Raw genomic sequence first — 21,790 nt, forward strand, 5'->3', positions numbered from 1 at the left:
TTAACTAAAGCATTTCTCTGGTTTGCTCTGACTCTTCTAGAAGGATTTAATGGGAAATTTACCAATCTGGAATGGAATTTTCACACTAATTTATTGTTTTTTAATAGTTTCTGTGAAAGATCCTAGTTGGTATCCCTAGTTCGCCTCCAAACCAACGCAGTACTCCAGTATATGGCTGCTCTCCTATTTATGGTAGCTGTATCTACAACTGTATATTAAAGAAGAAATCAAGTTGTAGTTGTGAGTTTGACCATGTCAGTCTTTTCTTTCAAAAAGCAGAACTCACAGAAGTGGTACCATAGCTTAACTGATGTGGTCACAGTGCAGCAGTCCTAGCAGCTGGCATTGTGGAGAGGTGTCCAGCTAGCAGAGGAAGCCTGACACGGCGCACACACACAGTAATTCATCTGCTTCTAGCCCTCTCTGCTAGATACTAGCAAAGACCTGCACTTGAGAAGTTCTGATTGTGCTTCCTTATTTTAGATAAGCTGTTTCTCATTCTATGCCATTAGCTCCACTGGCCCTCATCAGCCTGCTGGTCTGCTACCAGCACTCCCTAGCATCCAAGGGATGTACAGGTGCCTTTGCTGCTGCCAGTAGGATGTTGGCTTTGGCTCTTATTATGAGGGGTGAGCTTGTTTGAACTTTGGTTCTTGTTATGAGGGATGAAAAAATGGCTTCCCAGCTCCATAGTTGAGAAGTAAAAGGACATTCATCATTGATGGTTTTCTTTGTGTTTTGTTTTGTTTTCTAAGCTTTTTAAAATGAATTTTACCATACTTATTAGAAAGGCTGAGCTTTAGCTTAGCTTAGCTTATCAGCTAAGGCTGAAAGCATGCATGCTTGTTGAGAAAGTTTCTCAGGTAGAAACATCAACAAAAATTTTTCAGAACTTTGGAGGAAAAAAAAATTATCCATTAATCATGTTTTTCCCTTTAATAAGCATAAATGCTTTCTAGTAATTTGAGCCAAAGAGAGACAAAACCTAAATCATTCAGTAATCTGAATGTTCCTGCAAGCTATTTAGTGTTTATTTTTTTATAAGCATATGTGGATTCCACAGTGCAGTGCTTTATATAATTTTATGGGAGAGATGGAATAATGATGCTGCTGCATCAATAATGGGTAATGCATCTCTAACGTGAGGAGAAGAAACTGCACTACATCTCTTAGATGAAAGGCATACATATACATCTGTTCTGAAGTCACTTCATCAGACTTGGGAATAGATCTTTGAAAGAGTTGGCTCCCGTGAGCTAAACAGAGAAGCTAACTGGTTCAGAACTCTTACCTCTGCTGCAGGCCCTGCATCCTAGTGGTGCTTCTGTAGCAGAGTGCGTTGAGAAACATAAACAAAATTCAATTCTGAGCATGATATATTGAAGTGACTCCTCAGACTGGGACCAAGCTCTTTCCAGTGGCTGTCAGCAACGGGACAAAGGGCAACAGGCACAGATTGGAAGCTCGGAGGTTTCATCTGAACATGAGGAAATACTTCTTTACTTTGAGGGTGACAGAGCACTGGAACAGGCTGCCCGGAGCAGTTGTGTATATCTCCTTCTCTGGAGATACCCAAGGTCTGCCTGGATGCTTTCCTGTGCGACCTACTGAAAGAAAACTTTGGCAGGGGGCTTGTGCTTGATCTCCAGAGTTCCTTTTCAACCCCTATGATCCTGTGATTCTATGGCATAGCCAATGAATTTATCCAAGGACTATTAAGATTTTCTGCATTTTGTGTTTGTGTGTTTGTTTTAATTACTAACATAGGTAGCTTCTGAATTAAATAGGTCAGCTGTACAAAAAGAACAAAAACTCAGCTGTTGGTATGTTGCAGCAGTAAATCTGTTCATTGTCTGCTCAGAAGCAAGCCTCTTTTCTCACTAGTTCTTGTAGTTGGAATTGATTTAGATTGCCATTTTAAAACTGCAATGTCTAACAAGTGAGACAATTGCAATCATAAATCCCTGGAATGATTTGTGCTTAGAGAGCATGAAGATGAGCTGGGAAAATCTGTTCCACATCACTTTCAAAAGGAGTTCCTAACTCTTCAAAACTAAGTTGGGCACATATTTAGTACAGAGGAATTTTTGCATGTTACAGCTGCATTCTTGGATATTTATAAATATACTAATAGGAAAAAAATGATTTGATGTATGTCTTTAAATTGTAGGAATAGCTTCTTTTTTTTGTTATGGAGATCACGGTTGGCTTGTGTTAGCAGCATCAGCAGTCTTTTATGCTAGCACCACTTGAACTGTGCCTGTGCTCAAGTGAGTTTTTTTCTAGATTCATAGAGATGCTATATGCAGGTTGGCAGAGTTTACCACTTAGCTCAAACTAGAGTTCATTCTCCTTGGAAACGGCTCAGAGATGTTCTGCATAGCTTTAATTCACCGCTGTTTTTCCAGATTTGTCCATGAAGATGTCGCCTCTGCAAAGGAAGGGGATTTACTCTACTACTTCCTGTGATGCTTTTAAAAACTATTGTGCAATGCAAACTTTGTTCGTGCTGATAAATATCAGCCTCAAAGGATAATGAAGGCCATAGCAGAAATGCTAAGTCACAGCTTGAACCAGTGATTGAGCACCTGGTGGGAAGGCAGGGCCAACGCAGGGCAGCTCAGGTGCATGTAATGCCCCTGAACTCCACCCTTTCCAGACCTTGTTTAAGGGTCGGCAGTAGAGGTAAGGGTATCTTCCTGAACAACCCTGCCTCGCTGAGGCCCTGTGAAGGTAAGCAGTTCCTTTCCTTTATTTCTGTGCCCGTGGCTGCTATATTTGAGCAAATCCTCGCTGCACCCTAGGTCTTTGCTACTCTGCTGTCATTGCTGTGCTTTCCATTGTGTTATAGTGCTATAAAGGCCAACTCTAAAATGTCTGGTTAATTCTGAGTTTAAAATGATGTGATTTGTCAAGATGAACAGCAGTGAGCTAAAAGGGTTGTGGTAATTAATTAATAAGGCTGAAATGTGCAGTTAAGGAGCATAGAAGCAACTGTGAATCATTGGAAGCATTTCCCTTACTATTTTATTCAGGTTATTTGATCTATGATGCTCACATTGTTTCCAGTTTGTGTGTCCAGGAAGATTTGTATTTATCGAGAATCTGTCTTGTTCATATTTCTAAAGTTTTCACAGGATGTGAAGGGTGCAGAGGGTGGAACCAGCATATTACTGAGCTGTGACTTTTTGAATGTGAGAAATTGTACTCTCGTGTAGAGCGCTCAGAACAGTTTCTGAAGAGTGTGAATGTTTGGGCTTTTGTTTTATCTGGGACTGAAGGATGGGTGGAATTTCTGACCTTTTCTTACACAGTATCGTGCCTGCTATAACTATTGCAAGCAGTAGCTGTAACTTCCTCCACCAGAGCAAAGTTCGTTCAATGTTAGGCTTTTTAGAGTCATAGAATACATTGAGTTGGAAGGGAGCACTGAAGGCCACATAGCCCAACTCCCCTGCAGTGAACAGGGACACCACAGCTACATCAGGCTGCCCAGGGCCTTATCCAGCCTCGCCTTGAAAGTCTCTAGGGATGGCTCATCAACCACATCACTGGGCAACCTGTTCCAGCGTTTCACCACCCTCACTGTATAGGATTTTTTTTTTATGTCTAACCTAAATCTCTTTGAGCTTGAAACCATTTCCCCTTTTTGTGTCACTACAGACCCTGCTAAAGGGTCTGTCCCCTTCTTTCTTGTAATTCTTCCAGTACCTAAAAGGGACCACTCTCAGGTCAACTCAAAGCCTTCTCTTTGAAAATCCCCAGCTCTCTCAGGCTGTACTTGTAGGAGGGGCGTGCCATTCCGTGCATTGTTTTTGTGGCTCTTCTCTAGGCACACTCCAACAGGTCTGTGTTCTGGTTGTGGGGTTTTTTTTTGTTTGTTTGTTAGTTTTTTCAGTTTGTTCGCTTGTTCATCTGTCTTAACAGCAGCTGGGTTTGTAAAAAGGACATTTGCTAAAGAGACAAATGGAAAAACTAGTGTGATACTTGATCAAATTTACATGTATTTTGCATGGGTCATGAGGCCTTGCTGTCACTGATGAGAATATTTGAGTTGAAAAATGCAGAATCCAAAATGGAAACCAGTGGCTGCTTTTGGGAGCTACATGGTGCTTACAAATGCCTGTCATATCACAACAGCATGGTATTTATTGGCCAGCAAGGGCTGAGCGTTTTCTGCCTGGGTACTCTGTAGTAACCTATGTTATCTGAATGGTTCTTTTTGGATTTGGTTTGCTTTTAAATATGGGTTTAAAAAATGGATGAGGAGGCTGCCTTTGAAAAGGTTCTTGAATTCTGAGTTTAATTTCCTTATTTGTGTTATTTCATTTGTAGATCCAGAGTAGATGGGACTGCATTTGGCAAAAAACGCTTTTCCTTTTGATTTCTGTGTAATTGAATACCAGCTTTCAATTCAGCTTTACTTCAATAAGTTGAGAGATTGCTGAAGTGTTTTCTTGGATTTATGTGTGAAGAGGAAAGCAGGCATTGTTCAGTTCTGCTCTTCTTACTCTTCCACAATACTTCTTCTCTTTTAATAGCAATACCTTATGCAATAAATGTCCCATAGATTTCTGCTTAGGGAATTGAAGACTGCAGTAATGCAGAAATGGAAAAAGTGAATAATGCTATTAGGGAGGACAGCATTTGACAAAACAGTTTCTGCACGTATCGAGCACTGCTTTTGTTTTGTTATGAGCTAACTTGAATAGTTATAGAAAGTGATTAGTGAGAATTATGATTACGATAGGAAATTAGAGATTCTATTGATTGAATTCTAACTTGTTTTTCAGAGTTAAAATGAAACTGTTAATATTGCTAAGTTTAAAAATAAGTTTTCAAAAAAACTAAAAAATCTCATATTTATCTGTCTTTGTCCTATGTTTATTCAGACTAGTCAATAGCCAGGCATGTTTTAAGAATGGCGTTTAAGCAAATCCAGCAGCAGGGTTTAGATTTAAATAAACATCAGCTCAGTGTGAAGCTTGTTGAAATTGCTTCCAGGAGAGTTTTTCTAGTGGGAACTCTTACCTGCTTTTGACTGGAGCAAATTTAAAACTTTTTTCCTTTTAAATTACCATCTGTAGGGAACTGCCTTTCTGTTGCAGTTCTGTCATTTCTCTCACTTCTTTCACTAGAAGAGTTGAGAGGCTTTTTTTTTTTTTTTTTCTCTACACCATCTCATTTTGGAGGAGACTGACTTTTCAAGTGCCCACAAAAACCATCTGAAATAATTTGTAAACCTTTATTTGTACTTATTTAGTGAATGTTTTTTGACATTGCCATTGATATTGACAGTCAAAATTGGATTCCTTATTGAATACGTGAAGCTGATGAAGTTCTTTACTTGTTTTTGTTCCACCTGCATCACTTCTCTACCTTGTCTCTATTAGTACATATTTTCTTGTGGAACTTTGTGAAATTAGCTTGAACACTGAGTGATGTTCTCTTTACAGTCTGTCTTAAACTTGTTTCTTGTTTTATAAGAATTTTTTTTTTTTGTACAAAACATGGACATAAAAAGACTGGGAATCTTGGTAACTATTACATGGTTGGAGGAATTAAAAATTAAAATTAAAAAGTGAATTTCTGATATCAAACTCTGTGCATTTCATTAGATTGTTCAGCTGCACCTTTATGGTTATGTGGTAACAGTGGCCAGCACTGATTTGATTATATCACATTGAACTAGAGAGAACAATTCTTGCTGGCTCTTGTGTTTTAGACAAAAACTGTCCCTTTGATTTTAATAAAAGTATATTGAAGTACAAAGGACACAATCTTCATGTTTCTTATTTAGCTATTATACAAATTCTGTGTTTATGTACAAGTGCAGAGCTGAAGTTTCTTTTTAATCAGCTTGCTGTCTTATGTGTGCAGAGGCAGCAATTTTAGTTCAGAACAGTGCATACAATGGTGCTTGAATGTAGGAATATCACAGTTTTAAAGAGCTTGTGGTCATATTCAGGTGTGTGAATGTAGACCTACTTCTGAACTACTTGTATTTATTTTTTTCTCTGTGGCAAATGGAGCCTGAAAATGGAGTCTTTAGAATAAAATCAAGAATTACTGAATACAAAGGTGTTTAGGAATCTGATGATTTCAGAGGACATTGGGATCCAGTTCTTACTTCAGTTACCACTGCAGCTGCCACCACTTGTTAGAAATCAGCAAACCTTATTTTACCCTAGAGTTCTCTTTCAGCTGTATGGATTGGGACACTACAGAAATATAGAACAAAACAATGTGCCTGAGGAGTTTATACGTAAGCAGGCATGTAATATTTCAATATGATTTATATAAGTAGCATCCTGAATTATTCCAATTCAAGTTTTCCTGTATATTTTTCTAACTGGGAGACTTTTTATAGTCTCACAGTCTTACAGTATTCTCTGCTTGTGAGCAAAGGATAGGAATAAATACTGACATGTTTCCTCTGAGAGTATCTTCCCCTTTCTTTTCAAAGAAATTGTTAGATTCAATATATCTGCACATGCTTTGCTGTGATGCCATGGCTGCCATCTTTTGTGCTGTTGAAATGGTGTTTCTGAGTCCTCTACTATTTCGATATACAAAGACTTTGTAGTTCTTATGGGGATTCAAGAATGGGACTCATAGTTACAAATGGTTTACTTCTTAAACGTAATGTTGAGCTTTGTAAATTTTGTAATTAAGTCTCTATAAACTCGGTGTCTCCAATATAGACATTTAGAAACTGGATGATTTTATGGATTGGAGTTTGGATTTGCAACGGCTTTGTGCTATAGCAGAAGAGCTGGGGAGATGTATTTCGTGAGCAAAATCTCTGAGGCATGAGCTCTATGTCATTTGAGGCATGAGCTCTATGTCATTTGAACTTTATGGTTCAGAAAATTGTATTGACTGGGTAGCTTCATGCTTATTGCCTCTAAGAAATTTGTTTGAATTTCCTCTGTGCAAAACAAGTTGTGAGGCAATAGCTGCTCTGGAAACTAATCTGAAAAAGACCCTGTTTGAAGGAGGAGAACACTACATTCTCCTTGTTTCTGCAAGCTACCCTGCTCTTTTTTGTAGTGGTGCTTGTCTGGAAGGCATTTCTCTCATGCTTTCTTTGTGTGCTTTTTTGTTTTCTCCAATGTGAATGAAAATCTATCTATCTAAAGAAAATATCATGCACTCTGTGGTGGAGTTCACTTCATCCTTCAAAGTCTTGTTACTTGTCATGCAATAACTTGTGTGAACTTTCTTTTAAGCTATTAGGCTAACAATTGTTTTGGGTTGGTTTTATTTTTGCAGGTTTATAATATTTGCACATTTATCATGTATGAGTGATTGGTAACAGTAATGAAATAGATAATTGAAGGGTTTCACTTACTTTCTTTTTCCACTCTTCTGTTTCTTGTAGGTTCGTTGCTAAACCATGTGCCTTAGGCCTTAAAGTCCAAGCCAACGGACCACAGAAAGCTCAACCTAATGCTATCCTGGAAAAAGTTTTCACAGCCATTACAAAGGTATAGTATTTATGTAAGAAAGGAGGATATGCCACTGTAAAATATATCTGAACAAAATGACACTAACTGCTGTGCTGCATTTTTACAGCTAAAATCAGGACATGCAAACATTGCAGTTGTTGGTATGCCAGCTTGAGCAGTTGTGCATCTTTGTGAGCTTTTAATTAAAAAAAGTTATAGAAGTACTTCTCAGGTGCCATATAGCCACTTTTTGTTTTGCTTCCTCCCTTTTTTCATTTTAGAAATTTCCACAAATATTTATTTATTTATTTATTTTTTAATTTGAATTAATAGCAGATGATGAGATGCCTTTCTGTGTTTTCTATGAAATTTTAAAGCTAATCCTTCCAGGGCAACTGCTTGAGTGCAGGGTGCTGGTGGTTTTCTGGTCTCGTAGCTGTTCGCATTGTGTTTTTTGTCTTTTGAACCTGGAGGGAAAAGCTAGAAAACTGAAACATGGCTTGTACTACTCTTTTCTGTAGAGTAGTCGAAGACAGACCAATTTTATTTGTCTTGCCTCTGCCTTGGTTTGCAGAGCCATTACCATTCAAATGGAAGTCAAGTTTCATGTTTGCTACTTTGGAGAATAACTGTGTAGCTCGTTTTACAGGAAAAAAAAAACCCTCTCCCTGTTTCCAAGGTGATATTCCATCTGAATTTGTCACTTTCATGATTTCATTTTTTAAACACTATTATGTGAAAAACATGGGTTATATCCTCTTCTTTACATGTCAGTCAAACAATCTTCACTCCTGTAACTGTCAACAGGACAGAAGATGGAACAGACAAAGCATACGGAAGGCAAGGGAGTGTCTGTAATCCCCACTGCTCCAGAAGTATATATCACATTATCCCTGCTTATCACTATTTTCCAAGTTTCATGCAAGTTTTCATTCTGCTACCCTCTGTAAATTCTTTAGTAAGAAACCACATACAATATTATAGCATATGTCAGCCTTCTATATTAATAGTAGTCACTGTAAGCATATTTTGATGCGGATGAGTCAGCAGAGATTTCTATCATGGGCATTTTATTTCTACGTATCCATGCATCTTACAGATGGCCTCTAAGTGATTGGAAGGAAGTTAAACCAGCTTTAAACTTGAAGTTACTGTAATAGGGGAAAATAATTTTTATCCATCTCTGTTGTATAGCATCCGGATGAGAAGAGGCTGGAGGGCCTCTCCAAGCAGCTGGACTGGGACGTACGCAGCATTCAGCGTTGGTTTCGACAAAGACGCAACCAGGAGAAGCCCAGTACTCTTACAAAGTTCTGTGAGAGCATGTAAGGAAACTGTCTTTACGGCAAAGTCTTTAGCTATATAGCTTGACAGAGATCAGAAATGGAGGGATAAAGACAAAAGCCAATTGAGTACTTAAACCATTTTCCTTGCACTTCTCATTCTGGGGTGGTCCATTTCACTAGTGCATTTTCTTGAGTATGCTTAATCATAGGAAGCTAAAGATTCCTATGGTTTCTTGAAGTTATTTTTTTACCTTCAAAAGTTTGCTTCTAAGGATTATTTCTCAGAATCCAATTGCTCTTCAAACTGATTATCCAAGCAGGTTTCTTTTTCTCTATTGTTTCTAGTATCTGAGTCATATTTTTATGCTAGCTGGATTTAGCATAGTAATACTTAATCTGCATGGAAAGAGCACAAAAACCTAAATCTACTTAATTCATTTACATGAACTGATAGACATTGAACTTGCAAAAAAAAAAACAAAAAAACAAAACAAAAAAAACAAAAAAAAAAAAACAAAGAATACCAGTTTCTTTGAAAAAGTTGATTAATTACAAGGCTGAGCTCTCCAGCACTGGTGTAATATCACTCATTCAATGTAGAAAGTCACACATCTAAGGCAAGTTTATATATTTGAAATCAAGACACTTGGCAAATGTTACCATAAACAAAACATCAGGTTTATCACACCCTATTGGTCAAGCAGATGAGTTATAGCTGGCTTAAAGCCAGTTATGCTTTTTGCCAGTTGGGAAGGAAGTTTTAGGTAAAAATGTCAGCAGCAACCAAGAAAGCCTGTGTGAATTAGAAAGTGAATCCTATTAGTTTTAATCTTTTTTTCCCGAGCTTATTTTAATTCCAAAAAATTTCAGCCTTTTGGTAAATAAAGGGAGTCTGTAAGAAAGAAGGGGAAAGACTCCTTAGCAGGGTCTGTTGTAACAGAACTAGGGAAAACAGTTTCAAACCAAAAGATGGGAGATTTATATTGAATATAAGGAGGGACTTTTTTTCACAATTCAGATGGTGAGGCACAGGAACAGCTTGCCCAGCGGAGGTGATGTATGCCCTATCCTTAGAAACATTCAAAGTCAGGCTGGACCAGGCTCTGAGCAACCCGATCTAGCTGTGGTGTCCCTGCTCATTGCAGGGGAATTGGACTAGGTGACCTTTAGGCATCTGTACCAACTCAAATGATTTTATGATTCTATGATTTCATTAAAAAATTGCACGTAAAGAAATCATAAAAAATGTGTTGCGGCATATATTTATGTATATGGTAGTCTGCAGTCATTTTGTACTTTCCTTGTGAAGTATGCTGTTATATTATTTTGTACTCTCTCATGTGAGGAATGTAAAACATTCCACTCTCTCAAGTGTTTTACTTAAACTTTATTTTTCTGTGGAGATGACAGGAAAGTTCATAACATGATCCTGAATATATAATGTGTTAAGGCATTTTTTTCCAAAGCCAAGTCACAGATGAAATATTATTTCAGTAGCAAATGTTATCATTTTCCAAGTAAGGATTCATTAGGAGAGAAATTAGAAGTGCTACTCTTGAAGCACATTGTCTCTCTAGCTGAGGGAATTTCATTTTTTCTATTTTAGAAGAAAAAAATTGTCTGAAGATGATAGTTCTTTAATGAACAGATGAATATAACTGTCAGAATTCTTAATTAGTTTCTGTGGTATTTACAGCTAAAAGCCACACTACTTAGCCAAAGAAAAGCCAGGCAGAGTGAGATTATGGGTGAATAGTGAATGTATTACCCAACAGCTGATGGTCTTTTGAGATCACTGAAGGACAACCCTTTTCTATAAGGATGGTGTCTGTAAATTATACGCTTGTCTTGTGTAACTTGCAGGAGAGGTTGTGGAATCTGGAATAGAAAAAATAACTTTATTGCTGATAGGTCTTGTATATCTAGGGGGTTTATTTGACAGCTTCTGTAACTGGGGCCAAAGATTTCGCTCTTGCCTGAGTGGCAGTGTGTGAGGGCTGAACTAGCCTGACCTTTCTGAGAGCAGCAGAGCAGTAGTGGAGAGCTTTTCTGTTTGCAGAAATCAGTTGTGAGAAGCGCTTATCACTGGCTGAGTCTCATGTAATGCCTACGAAAGTTACCGGTGCTGAACTTGCGCCTTTGTGGCATAAGTTATGGAAAAAGTATGTGGATAAGAGCTGGGAATGCAAATTGAAAGGTGAGATCAAGCTCTGAGCGCCTTAACTTATGTAGCCATAATTATATGCCAGCTTCATTTAGAGAGAGATGTTGGCTGTTAGTTCCATGGGCATACTTAACAATAATGACACAGTTGCATTTCCAAGAAGAAGCAGGTTGATGTAAATCATACATGAACAGTTCAGATTCTCTCAGCTCGTGGTTTGCAGAGGGTGCAGCGGGAGCTGCCTCTGCAGCTCCATGTGTATGTGCTGCTGTGAGAGCAAGATGTTACCTGGCCACGGGAGTGTTCCTGTGGGAGCATTTGCAGTAGTGCCACATGCTGCCAACTGTCCCTTGTCACACTGGATAGAGTCATCAGCAGTCAGTCCACACAGCACTGGGAAAGTCAGGGATGCCTTTTTTTTTTTTTTTTTTTTTTGTCTGAAGAATCCTTGTGTGGGTGGCATCTTGGAGCTGTGAGCTATAAGAAGCATGTGTTCCTGTGGCAGCCGTGGGAACAGTAGCACTCCAGTCCTCCAGTAACACAGCGCTGAAGGGTGGTTAGTAGCCTGCCAGAGGGTGAAACCTCCCCTTGAGTAATCTGTGGGCACAGTGTGAGTGAAGCAAGTGATCCCCACCCACACCTTCAGCTGTGGAGCTTCTGTTGTCCTTCTAGAGGAGATTGCAGTTTTTCTGGCAACAGACTTCATTGGCTGTGACTTGGGGATGAAAGTGACAGAACCCACAGTAAATGTGGAGCTGCTTAAGAACAACTCCAACTCTATTATACGGAGTCAGTTCAATTTACAGCTAGTGAAAGTGTTCTTGGACCCAGAATTACTTTTCCGTCCTGTGGAGGAGAAGACAGTTGTTCAGAAGGGACCATTTCTGAGCACCTAATCTTTCTTTCTAATGGATGTCTTGGTTACTGTGAAAGGCAGAATAGATTTGGTAGGACGAAGACTGAGAGTGGAAACACACTTGGGTTGTCATGAATGACACACAAGAGCCAGGCCCCAGCATATTGAAACAGTAACTTATTCTCTATGTTTCTCTGACCACGTATTTCTCAGTTTCTCTATCCCTTCCTTCCTACACCCTCAGAAGTATTTAAATTCTGATTCTAAGCACAGTGCTGAGCAATTCCAAAATCTACATTTTTCTTCTCCAAAAAATTGAATAGATCCTTTCTTGCTTGTCTTCATTACACATCCAAGGAATAAGCAGATGGAAATTAAATGAAAATGGAGATTTTTATTGCTGTTTATACACACTGCCTGTGCAACAGTCTTATAATGAAAATAAATTACTTTTGAGAGACCCTTAACAGCAGTCACTTCTGAGAGTTTTGTGTCTCCATCTGAAAGAGAAAGTGCCATTCAATTATTGGAGCTGTGGAATCCACTCGTGGTGAGGCTTCAAGTGGCAACATGTACTTGTTTTAGATTTCAGATGTTATGGTTCTAAGTATGTATATGAAAAATGGAATTGTTGTTATCGCCAGGTAATGATTCATTATCGAGTGTTACTCCAAAGACAGTAATAAATGCAGCGCAGAGATTTATTTTATTAGCAAGTTGAGTTGTTTTTCAACGGTTTGATGATTTTGAAATGAGACTTGGAGCTAATAATGTAATGTTTGTAGTTGCTGGAAAGTCATGCAACTTCTGTTTGTAATGCTCAGGTACTAGCTGCAGGGGTATGTCGTGCATTACTTTTTCTCTCGTGGGACCACGGGCAGTTTTTCTTCTTTCTCCATGTTAAAGATCCAAGGAGCATAAAGGAGAAGAAAAATTGGTGATCTGTGTGCACAGTGGACTTTTCTACTACTGTGAATTTCTGCTGCTTTTTATTCCTTTTACTCTGTGCCCAGGGTGCAGCCAAAGATAAAGGAAAAACAAGCTTTCTCCTGAAGAGTAGGGGAAGGTCCTTGTGTTCTGCTCTTTAAATGTGCAGCACATGAGAATATACAAAGCTTTTCTGAAGCTTGTGTAATTTCTATGTTATTCATGTTGAATATCTGCAGTACTTTACAAGAATAACAATTGTTTCTACATAGGGCTGTCAGTCTTTATAGACAATGATATAAATTGGACCAGATGCTCAAAAGACTCTACTGGAGCATAGTTCTGGCACAGAAATATATATATATATTTAAAGTGTCTGGCCATTAATAGAAAACAAAATCCCAGATATGTCTTAAGGGGGAATGTTATATCTGAAAATAGCAGGATGAGAATTCATGGCATGAATTAAGCTAGTGGAAAGGGATCTTCAAGGTGTGCTGGGGATTATTTGAGAGGATGTAATGCCTGGAAGGCCTTGAATGATGGTTTTACTGACTGCCAAACAGAATGCAGGACACACAGTGTCTTTGTTACTATATCTGAAAGACAATGCAGTGGTGATTCCAAATGACTTCCAGGTTCTTTCCCATTTCAGCGTACTGTGCTTCTGCTTCACACGAGGCAGCAGGCGCCTCTACTATTCTCAAAGGGGGACAGTATTGAACAAACAAGCATCTTGCTCCCCTTCCATGTCCAAGCAAAGGGAAAAAATATCTCTGCCCTAAGTTATCAGACTGGGATTTTGAAATACCATCAGATACATGACTTGTCTGTCCTTCAGCTACATAGGTAGAAGTAAGCTGGTTATGAGAGAGATTTTCATGGTATCCAAGGAGTAGCTGGCAGATATGTGTGGACAAGAGTGTTTTTGGAGTTTTTTTTGCAACAGTCTGTGTTGAAAACATGGATATTCACATACTGAGGAGTGAAATCTAGACAACATACTTTTTTTCTTAAGGAAATGACAGTGTTTAAGAATGCTGCTTTGGGGGAGATTGCTGTATATATCTACTCTTATATGTGTGCACGTGCATAGATATATATATATATATAAGCATAGAACATTTTTTCCACTTGTGCATGTTTTTGTGGAAACTTTATGGGCAGTTTGCAGCTTCTTGGTCTTGCCTTTTTTCTTCAGCAGCAGAGTAACTCTTCTGCAGAACTGTACAAGAAAAATAACTATGTGAAGAAAAGAAATTGAGACAGCTGCTTAGTTGTTGGAATTCTGAACAGTGCTGATAAAAATCTGAACAAAGAGCATAAAAGAATTCATCAGTCTGTGCTTTGTGTGTAGCAGAAAAGCGCTAGAAAACAAATGGGCATCAAAAAGCTTCTAGCTCCGTATTTTGAGTAGCCTCAGGCCCACTTAAGTCAGCTAAAAAACACTGCTGAATTCAGCGATCTTTGAGATGCAAGCAGAAATATCTGGTAAATGGTATTATGAGTCTGTTTACTTCTGAGTTGTCAATACAGATTTTCAGCAGTTTCAGTGCTGCTTGCAGCAGAGAACTGACCATTGTTTCACTGCTGTAAAAGAGAGCAAGGGAAGTCTGGAAAGCAGAGCTGCTCCTGTGGGGCGAGTTGCTGTTGTTCTGCCTTCTATATGTGAATACAAAGCGTATACCCAAAATAAGAAGGAACAGGGCCATCATCTTATTTGCAGCATTGCCTGACAAGCCATTTAAAGGTTTAGTTTGACAGCCTTTACAAATAAAGGCCACTTTAATGGTGTTTCCCAAATGTCTCTATGTATTTATTTGTCTATCCATCTTTTACTGAATATCTTATAACTAAGTAACTTATCTTCCCATTAAAATATATGGGAACTTCATATCAGGGGCTCCTAACAGCTGTATGGCGTTAAACTGCTGGTAAAGGTGAATTGGTGGCTCTAAAACAGCCATAAAATGCCCTTAAAGCAGGAACTGATAACTCTTTTAACAGTTAGAAGGAAGTAAAGAAACATGCTGTGTGATTTGTAATGTGGAAATGCTAGGGGAAGAGGAATTAATTAAATAACAAATAGTGTTATGTTCTTGTAATGTTCTCTTACTATAGTTGTGGGTTGTTGTTGTTTTTTGTGATGTTAATTGTCTTTCTAAAAATAGCAGCTTGAAAGTCAGCTCTGGTGGTTGCTGCTTTTTTTCACCCTCAGTGAAAACAAAGCTGGAAAATTAGGGTATGCTTTCACTGCAATGCTCTTGCTCAGTGGTCCCATCTCCTATGGTCTGCACTTTACAAATACTGATCTGCTACTGATCACTTCTGTAGTGATGCTGCTATCCCTTGCCAAAAGGCAATGCAAGCGTTACTGAAAGAATAATTTACTGAAAAGATAATTCATTACAGGCTTTACTCTAAACAGATGATAGGTATATAAAACATGCCCAATCTGACTCTTCCAGCTGTGATAGTCTTGTTGTCCAGGCAGGACTAGTGTGTCCACGTTGTGCCACAGGGTATGCAGCACATGCTTGATATGAGACTATAAAAGCACTATTCTGGCAAGGTGTATACATCAGTCTCTGTATTTGATAAACTATGATGGGGGAGAAGTAGGAAAAAAAATCAACTACACATCATCCCAATGTTTTAGAGCTATATTTCACATGAATGTAAAAGAAATCCTGGGCATCTGCTACCCAGTGTTCCAGTCCAGAGTGCTCTGGATATAAACCAGTCCAACCTAGTTGGTCTCCTGCAACCTTCAACTCTGTGAAATGTCTGTGAAAGGATTTATGTGTGAGGTGATGTGAAAGTAGTATTGGAGTTAGCAGCAGAGGCTACCTCTCTAGAAAAGCTGTCTTTGAAGGAAATATAATTGTTGCTTGTGAAGTCTATTGAAAGAAGTTGCTTGTCACCATTCCCCAAGTGTACTGCTAGACTGGTTTGAGTGGAACATATTGTTCCATTGCCATTTTTTTAAATTAAAATTTTCAGTAGATGGAACATGAAAGTACAATGCTTTGCTGATACAAATTTCAGGGCAGTAACTGTGTAGCTACTTAAAGGATTATGCTGGAGATCAGAGACAGTGGACGAAGAGCAAGTGTTGCCTTAATAAAAGATAGAAGCATATGGAAATAATGATTTGTATAAAGAGAACAAAGAGAAAAATGTCAACAGCCTATTGCATAGTGGAAAGAACTAGGAGATGGGTAATGGAAAAGAAGCATACTCAAAATTGAGTACTGAAAACAATTTTTCACACCCTGAGTAATTAATCAGGATTTCATGTTTCTTTCTTTCATTGCTCTCCTGAGGCAATAATTCAGCAGTAATTTGTAATTAGAGATTGTTTTGTTTATTTCAACAACAAGACAATTCAGAATTGTGCTGATAAATAAATAGCTTGCATAGGAAACAGTTGCAAAGACCATTATTTTTAATTGCAGAGCATCAGATTGCTAAAACCAGAGTGTGGAGGTAAGGGAGAGAAGAGCCATGAAAACAAACGGTGTTTGAGTTGTAGACCATAGCAGGGAGTATGGGTTGAGGTGTTGGTGGAGTTGGGTTTGTGAGGCAGGTAGGTGAGGGAAGATGCAGGCCTTCAGCGGAATGTGGAGGGAGCTGGAGTCTGTGAAATTGTTCTGGAACAAGGAAGATGTGACCTTCAGCGTGCAGGAAGTTTGCAATGCTGTAGGTAGCAGGGATGTTGAGTCATAATTCTCAAAAATGGGAGTCAAATTGAAGTTGTCTAGCAATAGGCAACTACAATATGGAGAGAAGTAAAGCAATTGTGGTCTCTGTAGGCTTGTAAAGTAGTGCTATTTTATCTGTAACATTTACATCTGGATGATGGGGATCTGCTCTGCATGGAGCACAGGGTCTGGAGGGGCACACTGTACTTGGGCTACCTCCTGCCCTACTTCTGCACTGATGTTCGTGGCTGCAGGACTGCTTCTCTTGTATTTTCTCTCTCCTGGTTGCTGTTGCACATTGTTTTTTCCCTTCCTTAAATCTCCTTTCCTACAGTCGCTCGTAGCGTGCTTCTGGCAGCAGTGGGCCCCTCTGGAGCTGTGTCTGATCTGACATGGGGCAGCTGCAAAGTGTTGTTCACAGAGGCCACTCCTGCAGCCCTCTGCTACCACATTCTTGCCATGTAAACCCAATATAAGGCCCCACATACATGAATAAGTTAATGGCTGGCAAAACAAGTGATCCTGATTTTTAAAATCATAAGCACACAGTGCAGCTGCTGAGAGAAATTCTAATTCTGCTGTAACGCTGTCTGATGAATCAGGACTGAATATTATATCTGTGCCTTCTTTCCGCTGCACAGCTTGCTCAGCACTGGTGGTTCCAGATGCCTGGAGTGGGCTGGGTGTCACACCCTGCAGTTACAATCTGATTTGCAATGAGTCTATGCCTCCAGCTTTACCTCTGGGAGCATTTGTATTCTCAGGCTTTGGACTGTTCACACCTCTTTGCTGGCCAGACTGGCAGGAGTAGCTTAATTATGTATTTTTTTTTTTAATTAACTTGTTGTGTTCTTTTGTGGTGTTGCTGTCTCTCAGTGGAGAGAGTAGTTGCTGAGGCTGACTCAGATTGCCATTTAGCAGCATAGGCTGCTGTTGCTGCTCCCATCAACTGTAAAGGACCCTCCTGGCCTGGTCCTCAACCTGTCGTTGCTCTGTGCTGTAGCAGGCAGCTGGCTGCATAGTTTTGTCGTAGCTGACAGCTATGTCAACCTGCATAAAAACAGTATGTTTCTTGGTCAGATTTTCCTCGTGTGGGTCATGAGGTACTAATATAAACATTCTGGAGAGTCATTTCTTGTGGTAGAGGGGGTTATACATACATACACCTGAGCACAGAAAGGAAGATATGGAGGTGTCAGACAGAAACTCTTAGGTATTGGTGCAGCAGAGTAGTTGGGGGGGGGGGGGGGGAGAAGGAGGCATTGCTGCATTTCCTCATCCACAGTGTCCCTTCCGGCACAGTCAGAAGGAAAGATACAGTGTGGTGGAGTAGGGCAAGGCATGCCATGGGTGCAGGGCATGCCATGAGTGCTGCCAATGCTGTTATCTCCAAAGTGCTTAGATTAACAATGGCTAAGAGAATTAATGCTTTTCTTTTGAACAGCTACTCCTATGAATATGTTTATACTCTCTGTCTAGCATTCCTATCCTTATTTCTCAATTTTTCAATAGAAAAATTGTGAGTCTGCCTCTGCTTTTGCTGCCCTGCTATCCCACTACATTAGAAAGCTGAACTGTTGTGTGAAAGGTGAGATAGAGGTAGCCTTCTTGTTACTCATTAGTCTGCTGCTTCAGATGTTCTAGTTATTTAGGGACACATAAAGCAGAGCCTATAATTGGGCCACATTGGCAGTTTTGCTGATGATTTCTTTCCTGCTCTATCTGCCATGCCTATATGTGAATCTCATTTATGATCTTTATTTAACCTTTGTGGGATGAATCTTAGGACATCTCTGTGCACAGACAGTTGAGTTGTTAGGTGTTGGGAATTACCAGACTTCTTCCTTTGCTGTTCTGCTGGAGCAAGCAGGCAAATGTCCATGCTGTGGCGTCAGGTGACGCTCACTGTATTTTTAGACTTTGCTGTAAGCACTTTTTGTTTTGCATCTTATGGAATTCCCCTTTTCTCTCAAATTGGATTACTTAAAGCTTTGAATTCCCTGCTCTTACTGCCTTCTGTGACACAATTTTTAATGTAATTAATAATTTTAAATTAACTCAGATACTAGACCTGCAAAAAAGATGCCATCACTTAACATTACCACTGCACATTAAGCAAGGCTATAATGAATTCAATAGATTTCCTTTCTCTTGTGGTTTGTGTATGCTCATCATTATTTTATGTTATGGAAATTAAATAACTCTTCCCTAAATTGTAGTTAATGCGTGTACTTGTTTAAAATCACAGCTTAAATATAGCAGATAAAGCCAACTAGAGGAAAACTGCACAGGCTGCAGTAGCTGCTTGTTTCTTACATTCTATTTGCCTTGAATTGTGCAGCCCTTGACGGTGAATGAAGCTGACTCTTCAGTTAGTCTCAGATTTGAAACTAAGTTGTCAAGTGTCTCAGATGGTAGCTCAAAGTGAAAGAATGTGTAGATCTGGGATTTTTCTGTGATCAGTAGTGATTAAGGTTGAGCAAGTGCTCAGTCTGGGATACTACAGGCTTCGAGTCTCATTCTGGGCTTTTTATTTTTCCACCTGCAGATGGGATTCACAGGGTTTAAAAACTGACTCTTGAAGGTTTGTGAAGGATCTGTGAATTCAGCACCAGGACTTCTCGAGTTTCTCTGTCTTGACGCATTTGAAACTTTAGGCATTTTTCTTCAGTGTACGTCAGTGTGCATGTCTGAAACATTTATTTCTGCTGACTGCTAGTTTTCCATACCGATTTCTCCTGCTCTTAAATTACTGTGAGCTCTGACTTGCTGGCTTGTTTTTTTATTTGTTTGTTTTTTTATTTTTTACTTGTTAGTTGGAATACAGATGGGATGTTAAAATATTTTATTACTGCTAAACATCAAGGGCTTTTTATTTCCCTGAAAAGTAATTTTCAGTAACACAAACATTATTGCCAAAGTAGAATAACAAGTGGTGCAAAATGGTTCTTATCAATTAAATGAAGACATTTCATTTCTCAAATCTGTAATGTTCTTTATTAAATCTATGGTATTTCCTTTAAAAGTACAACAGCTGTGTGGAAGAAGAGAACACTTCTCTTCTTCTCCCTGATTCACAATATTCTCCTCTTTTGATGTCTTTAATCTTGTAGACAGACAATTTAGGATACTGTTTTTACTGCATTTCTTCTGTTTGCTGTTCTGCATGTGTAGATAGAGCAAACGTTATTGGCCAGCTTTACGTTGAATCCACACAGGTTTGGTCGAACTGGAACTCCCCAGGGATGTCTTTTGTAGCAAATTGTTGTCTTCCATGTGAGATTACAAACAGCACAGATTCAGTTGTCCAAATATACTTGGCATGTTTTTGTTTCAGTCTCCCTCACAAGATAGAAATTTGAGTAGGATGATTTCTCTACTGATCACTAATCACAGTCAACATGTAAAAATAATATGCATTCTGAAGAATAGTGACAGTAAGTTCTTGTTTTATGTGCAGCAGTCAGTGAATTGGCATTCGAGTCTTTTACTTCTCTCTTCTCCCTCTTATTTAAGTTGTCTCACAGTTTTATGATGCATTTAATTGCTTTTCATTTCGTAGATACGTGTACTATGTGCATCTGTTCACAGAGATGTAATTATGGAGGAGAATTAGCTTCCAAATGTTTAATATTTTTTCCTTAGAGGCCTTTAATTACATTGCTTTTTGTGTAAGTAAGTTGTCTGATAATGTACTTTCATGCTCTTTAGAGAAAGCTGAACTGATTATTTGCTTAAAATGTAAATAGTTTGTAAGCCAGTGTGGCAGCTTATGATATATTGTTCTGTTTTGTTTTGTTTTGTGTTTTAACTAGAAGCTGAAAGCTATTGACTGACTTAGGTCAAGAAAATGCCTGCTTAATGCTGCTTTTGTACTGCTGTCAATCAAACGTTTTATGGAAAAATTTTCCTTACAAGGCAAAAAAAAAAAAAAAAAAAAAAAAAAAATTAGTAGACTATTGGTGGTTGTTTTGTTGGTTTTTTTTTTTGTGACATATGAACAGCACATCCCAATTATGTCCAGAACTGTAAGGCAGGTGACACAGGAGTACTGTTAGCCTGAAAAAAAGTTAAGCAGTAGGCTGTGAATGTATGCTAGCACTGGTCTCAGTAAGAAGGCTCATAGAGTGCAGGTTGAACATGAGAAATTTTCTTCCCATAAAGCTTCTAGGGTGAGGCCTCGAAACCAGCTGAAGTAGAGACTATCAGACAGGAAACAGTGCAAGGTACTGTGAAAACCATGCCCTGAAATATCAAATGCTATCCCATATGTTAGTTATCTAAAAAGTTTCAGACTACGAAGTATAGTTTGGTTGGATAATACTTCTTAAATTTACTGGCATTTTGGCTGTTTAAGTTGTACTCTTATGACAGCACATTTGCACTAAACATATTAAAATGTCCTGTCCTTGTTTCTTTATTATGAGCTCAGAATACTGAAGGATAATGTACTGATCTTAAACAAAAACAAAAAAACAAACAGCCCCATATGGTAAAAATACAACAACAAAAAAAAGTCTTTGCTCATTACAATGAGCATCGTGACTTTTTTTCTGATGTTTTAGTGATGCAACAAGTCACAAGAAGGAGATAGTGAAATAGGAGAACACAAGACTAAATGCACTTCAGGATGTAAATGGGACAATAAAATGAAGGACAGTGTGAGGTTTGAATATAATGTTTACAGACTTTGTTAATCCTTCTGTCTGACCTACGACAACACTGCTACTCAGCAAGGTTTATCAGCTGAAATGCAGTACTGCGTGTGAAAGAGTAACAAACCCTCTCCAGAAGTCTGATCTAGACTGGTGTAATATTAAGGATGTATGGTTGCTGTGCAGACATAGCACGTGCTGTACTGTTGGAATTACGCTGCACAGCTGGATGGCTTCTTTAGGAAAGCGGAGAAATAACCCTTTCACCTTACCTACTTCTTGGAAGATCTGCAATAGTAAGTCCAGTATCTGCTTTAGTGGGCTAAAAACTACTCTGAAGCAAATGAAATAATGCTGCAAGAAAGTAACATGAGAAAAAAGTGGAAATAGCTGGTATTAGTTTGTCTAAGATGATAGTTACCTGTCAGTAAAGTTGTCTTACGCATATACAGTGGCCATCACAGCTTTACTAGGTGATTAGTAAGGCTAATTACTAGGTGAGAAGCAAATGTAATTTGGAAGTTTTTGTTACTTTAAAACTGGAAGAGTGTGGGACAAAGCAGCTGTTGTGATTGCCACAGAAAAGCTGAAGGGCCGTGTTCAGAAACACAAGTGGCATGTGAAATTACCAGTATGAATGGAGACTAGAAGTTTGAAGTGTAAGGACCTTGGATCTGTTCTCTCATAGGTTTGTGTCAGCTGTGTACATTGAATGTCACTTTTGCGGAAAGCAATTTTGTCAGTTGG

At 38.9% G+C, this 21,790-nt stretch overlaps 1 protein-coding gene across 7 annotated transcripts in view; it reads left to right on the forward strand.

The window, feature by feature from the left end:
• CERS6 (ceramide synthase 6) overlaps positions 1 to 21,790 on the forward strand; it is a 114,793-nt gene that overhangs the window by 31,846 nt on the left and 61,157 nt on the right. For all 7 annotated transcript variants that reach the window (XM_048952336.1, XM_048952342.1, XM_048952343.1 and 4 more), the window contains 2 exons: positions 7,385 to 7,490; positions 8,646 to 8,776. In XM_048952336.1, the coding sequence (XP_048808293.1) occupies positions 7,385 to 7,490; positions 8,646 to 8,776 (237 nt within the window). The remainder of the gene's footprint in view (positions 1 to 7,384; positions 7,491 to 8,645; positions 8,777 to 21,790) is intronic.

Source organism: Lagopus muta, chromosome 8 (assembly GCF_023343835.1).
Source record: "Lagopus muta isolate bLagMut1 chromosome 8, bLagMut1 primary, whole genome shotgun sequence".
In the NCBI taxonomy this organism is placed as follows: Eukaryota; Metazoa; Chordata; class Aves; order Galliformes; family Phasianidae; genus Lagopus; species Lagopus muta.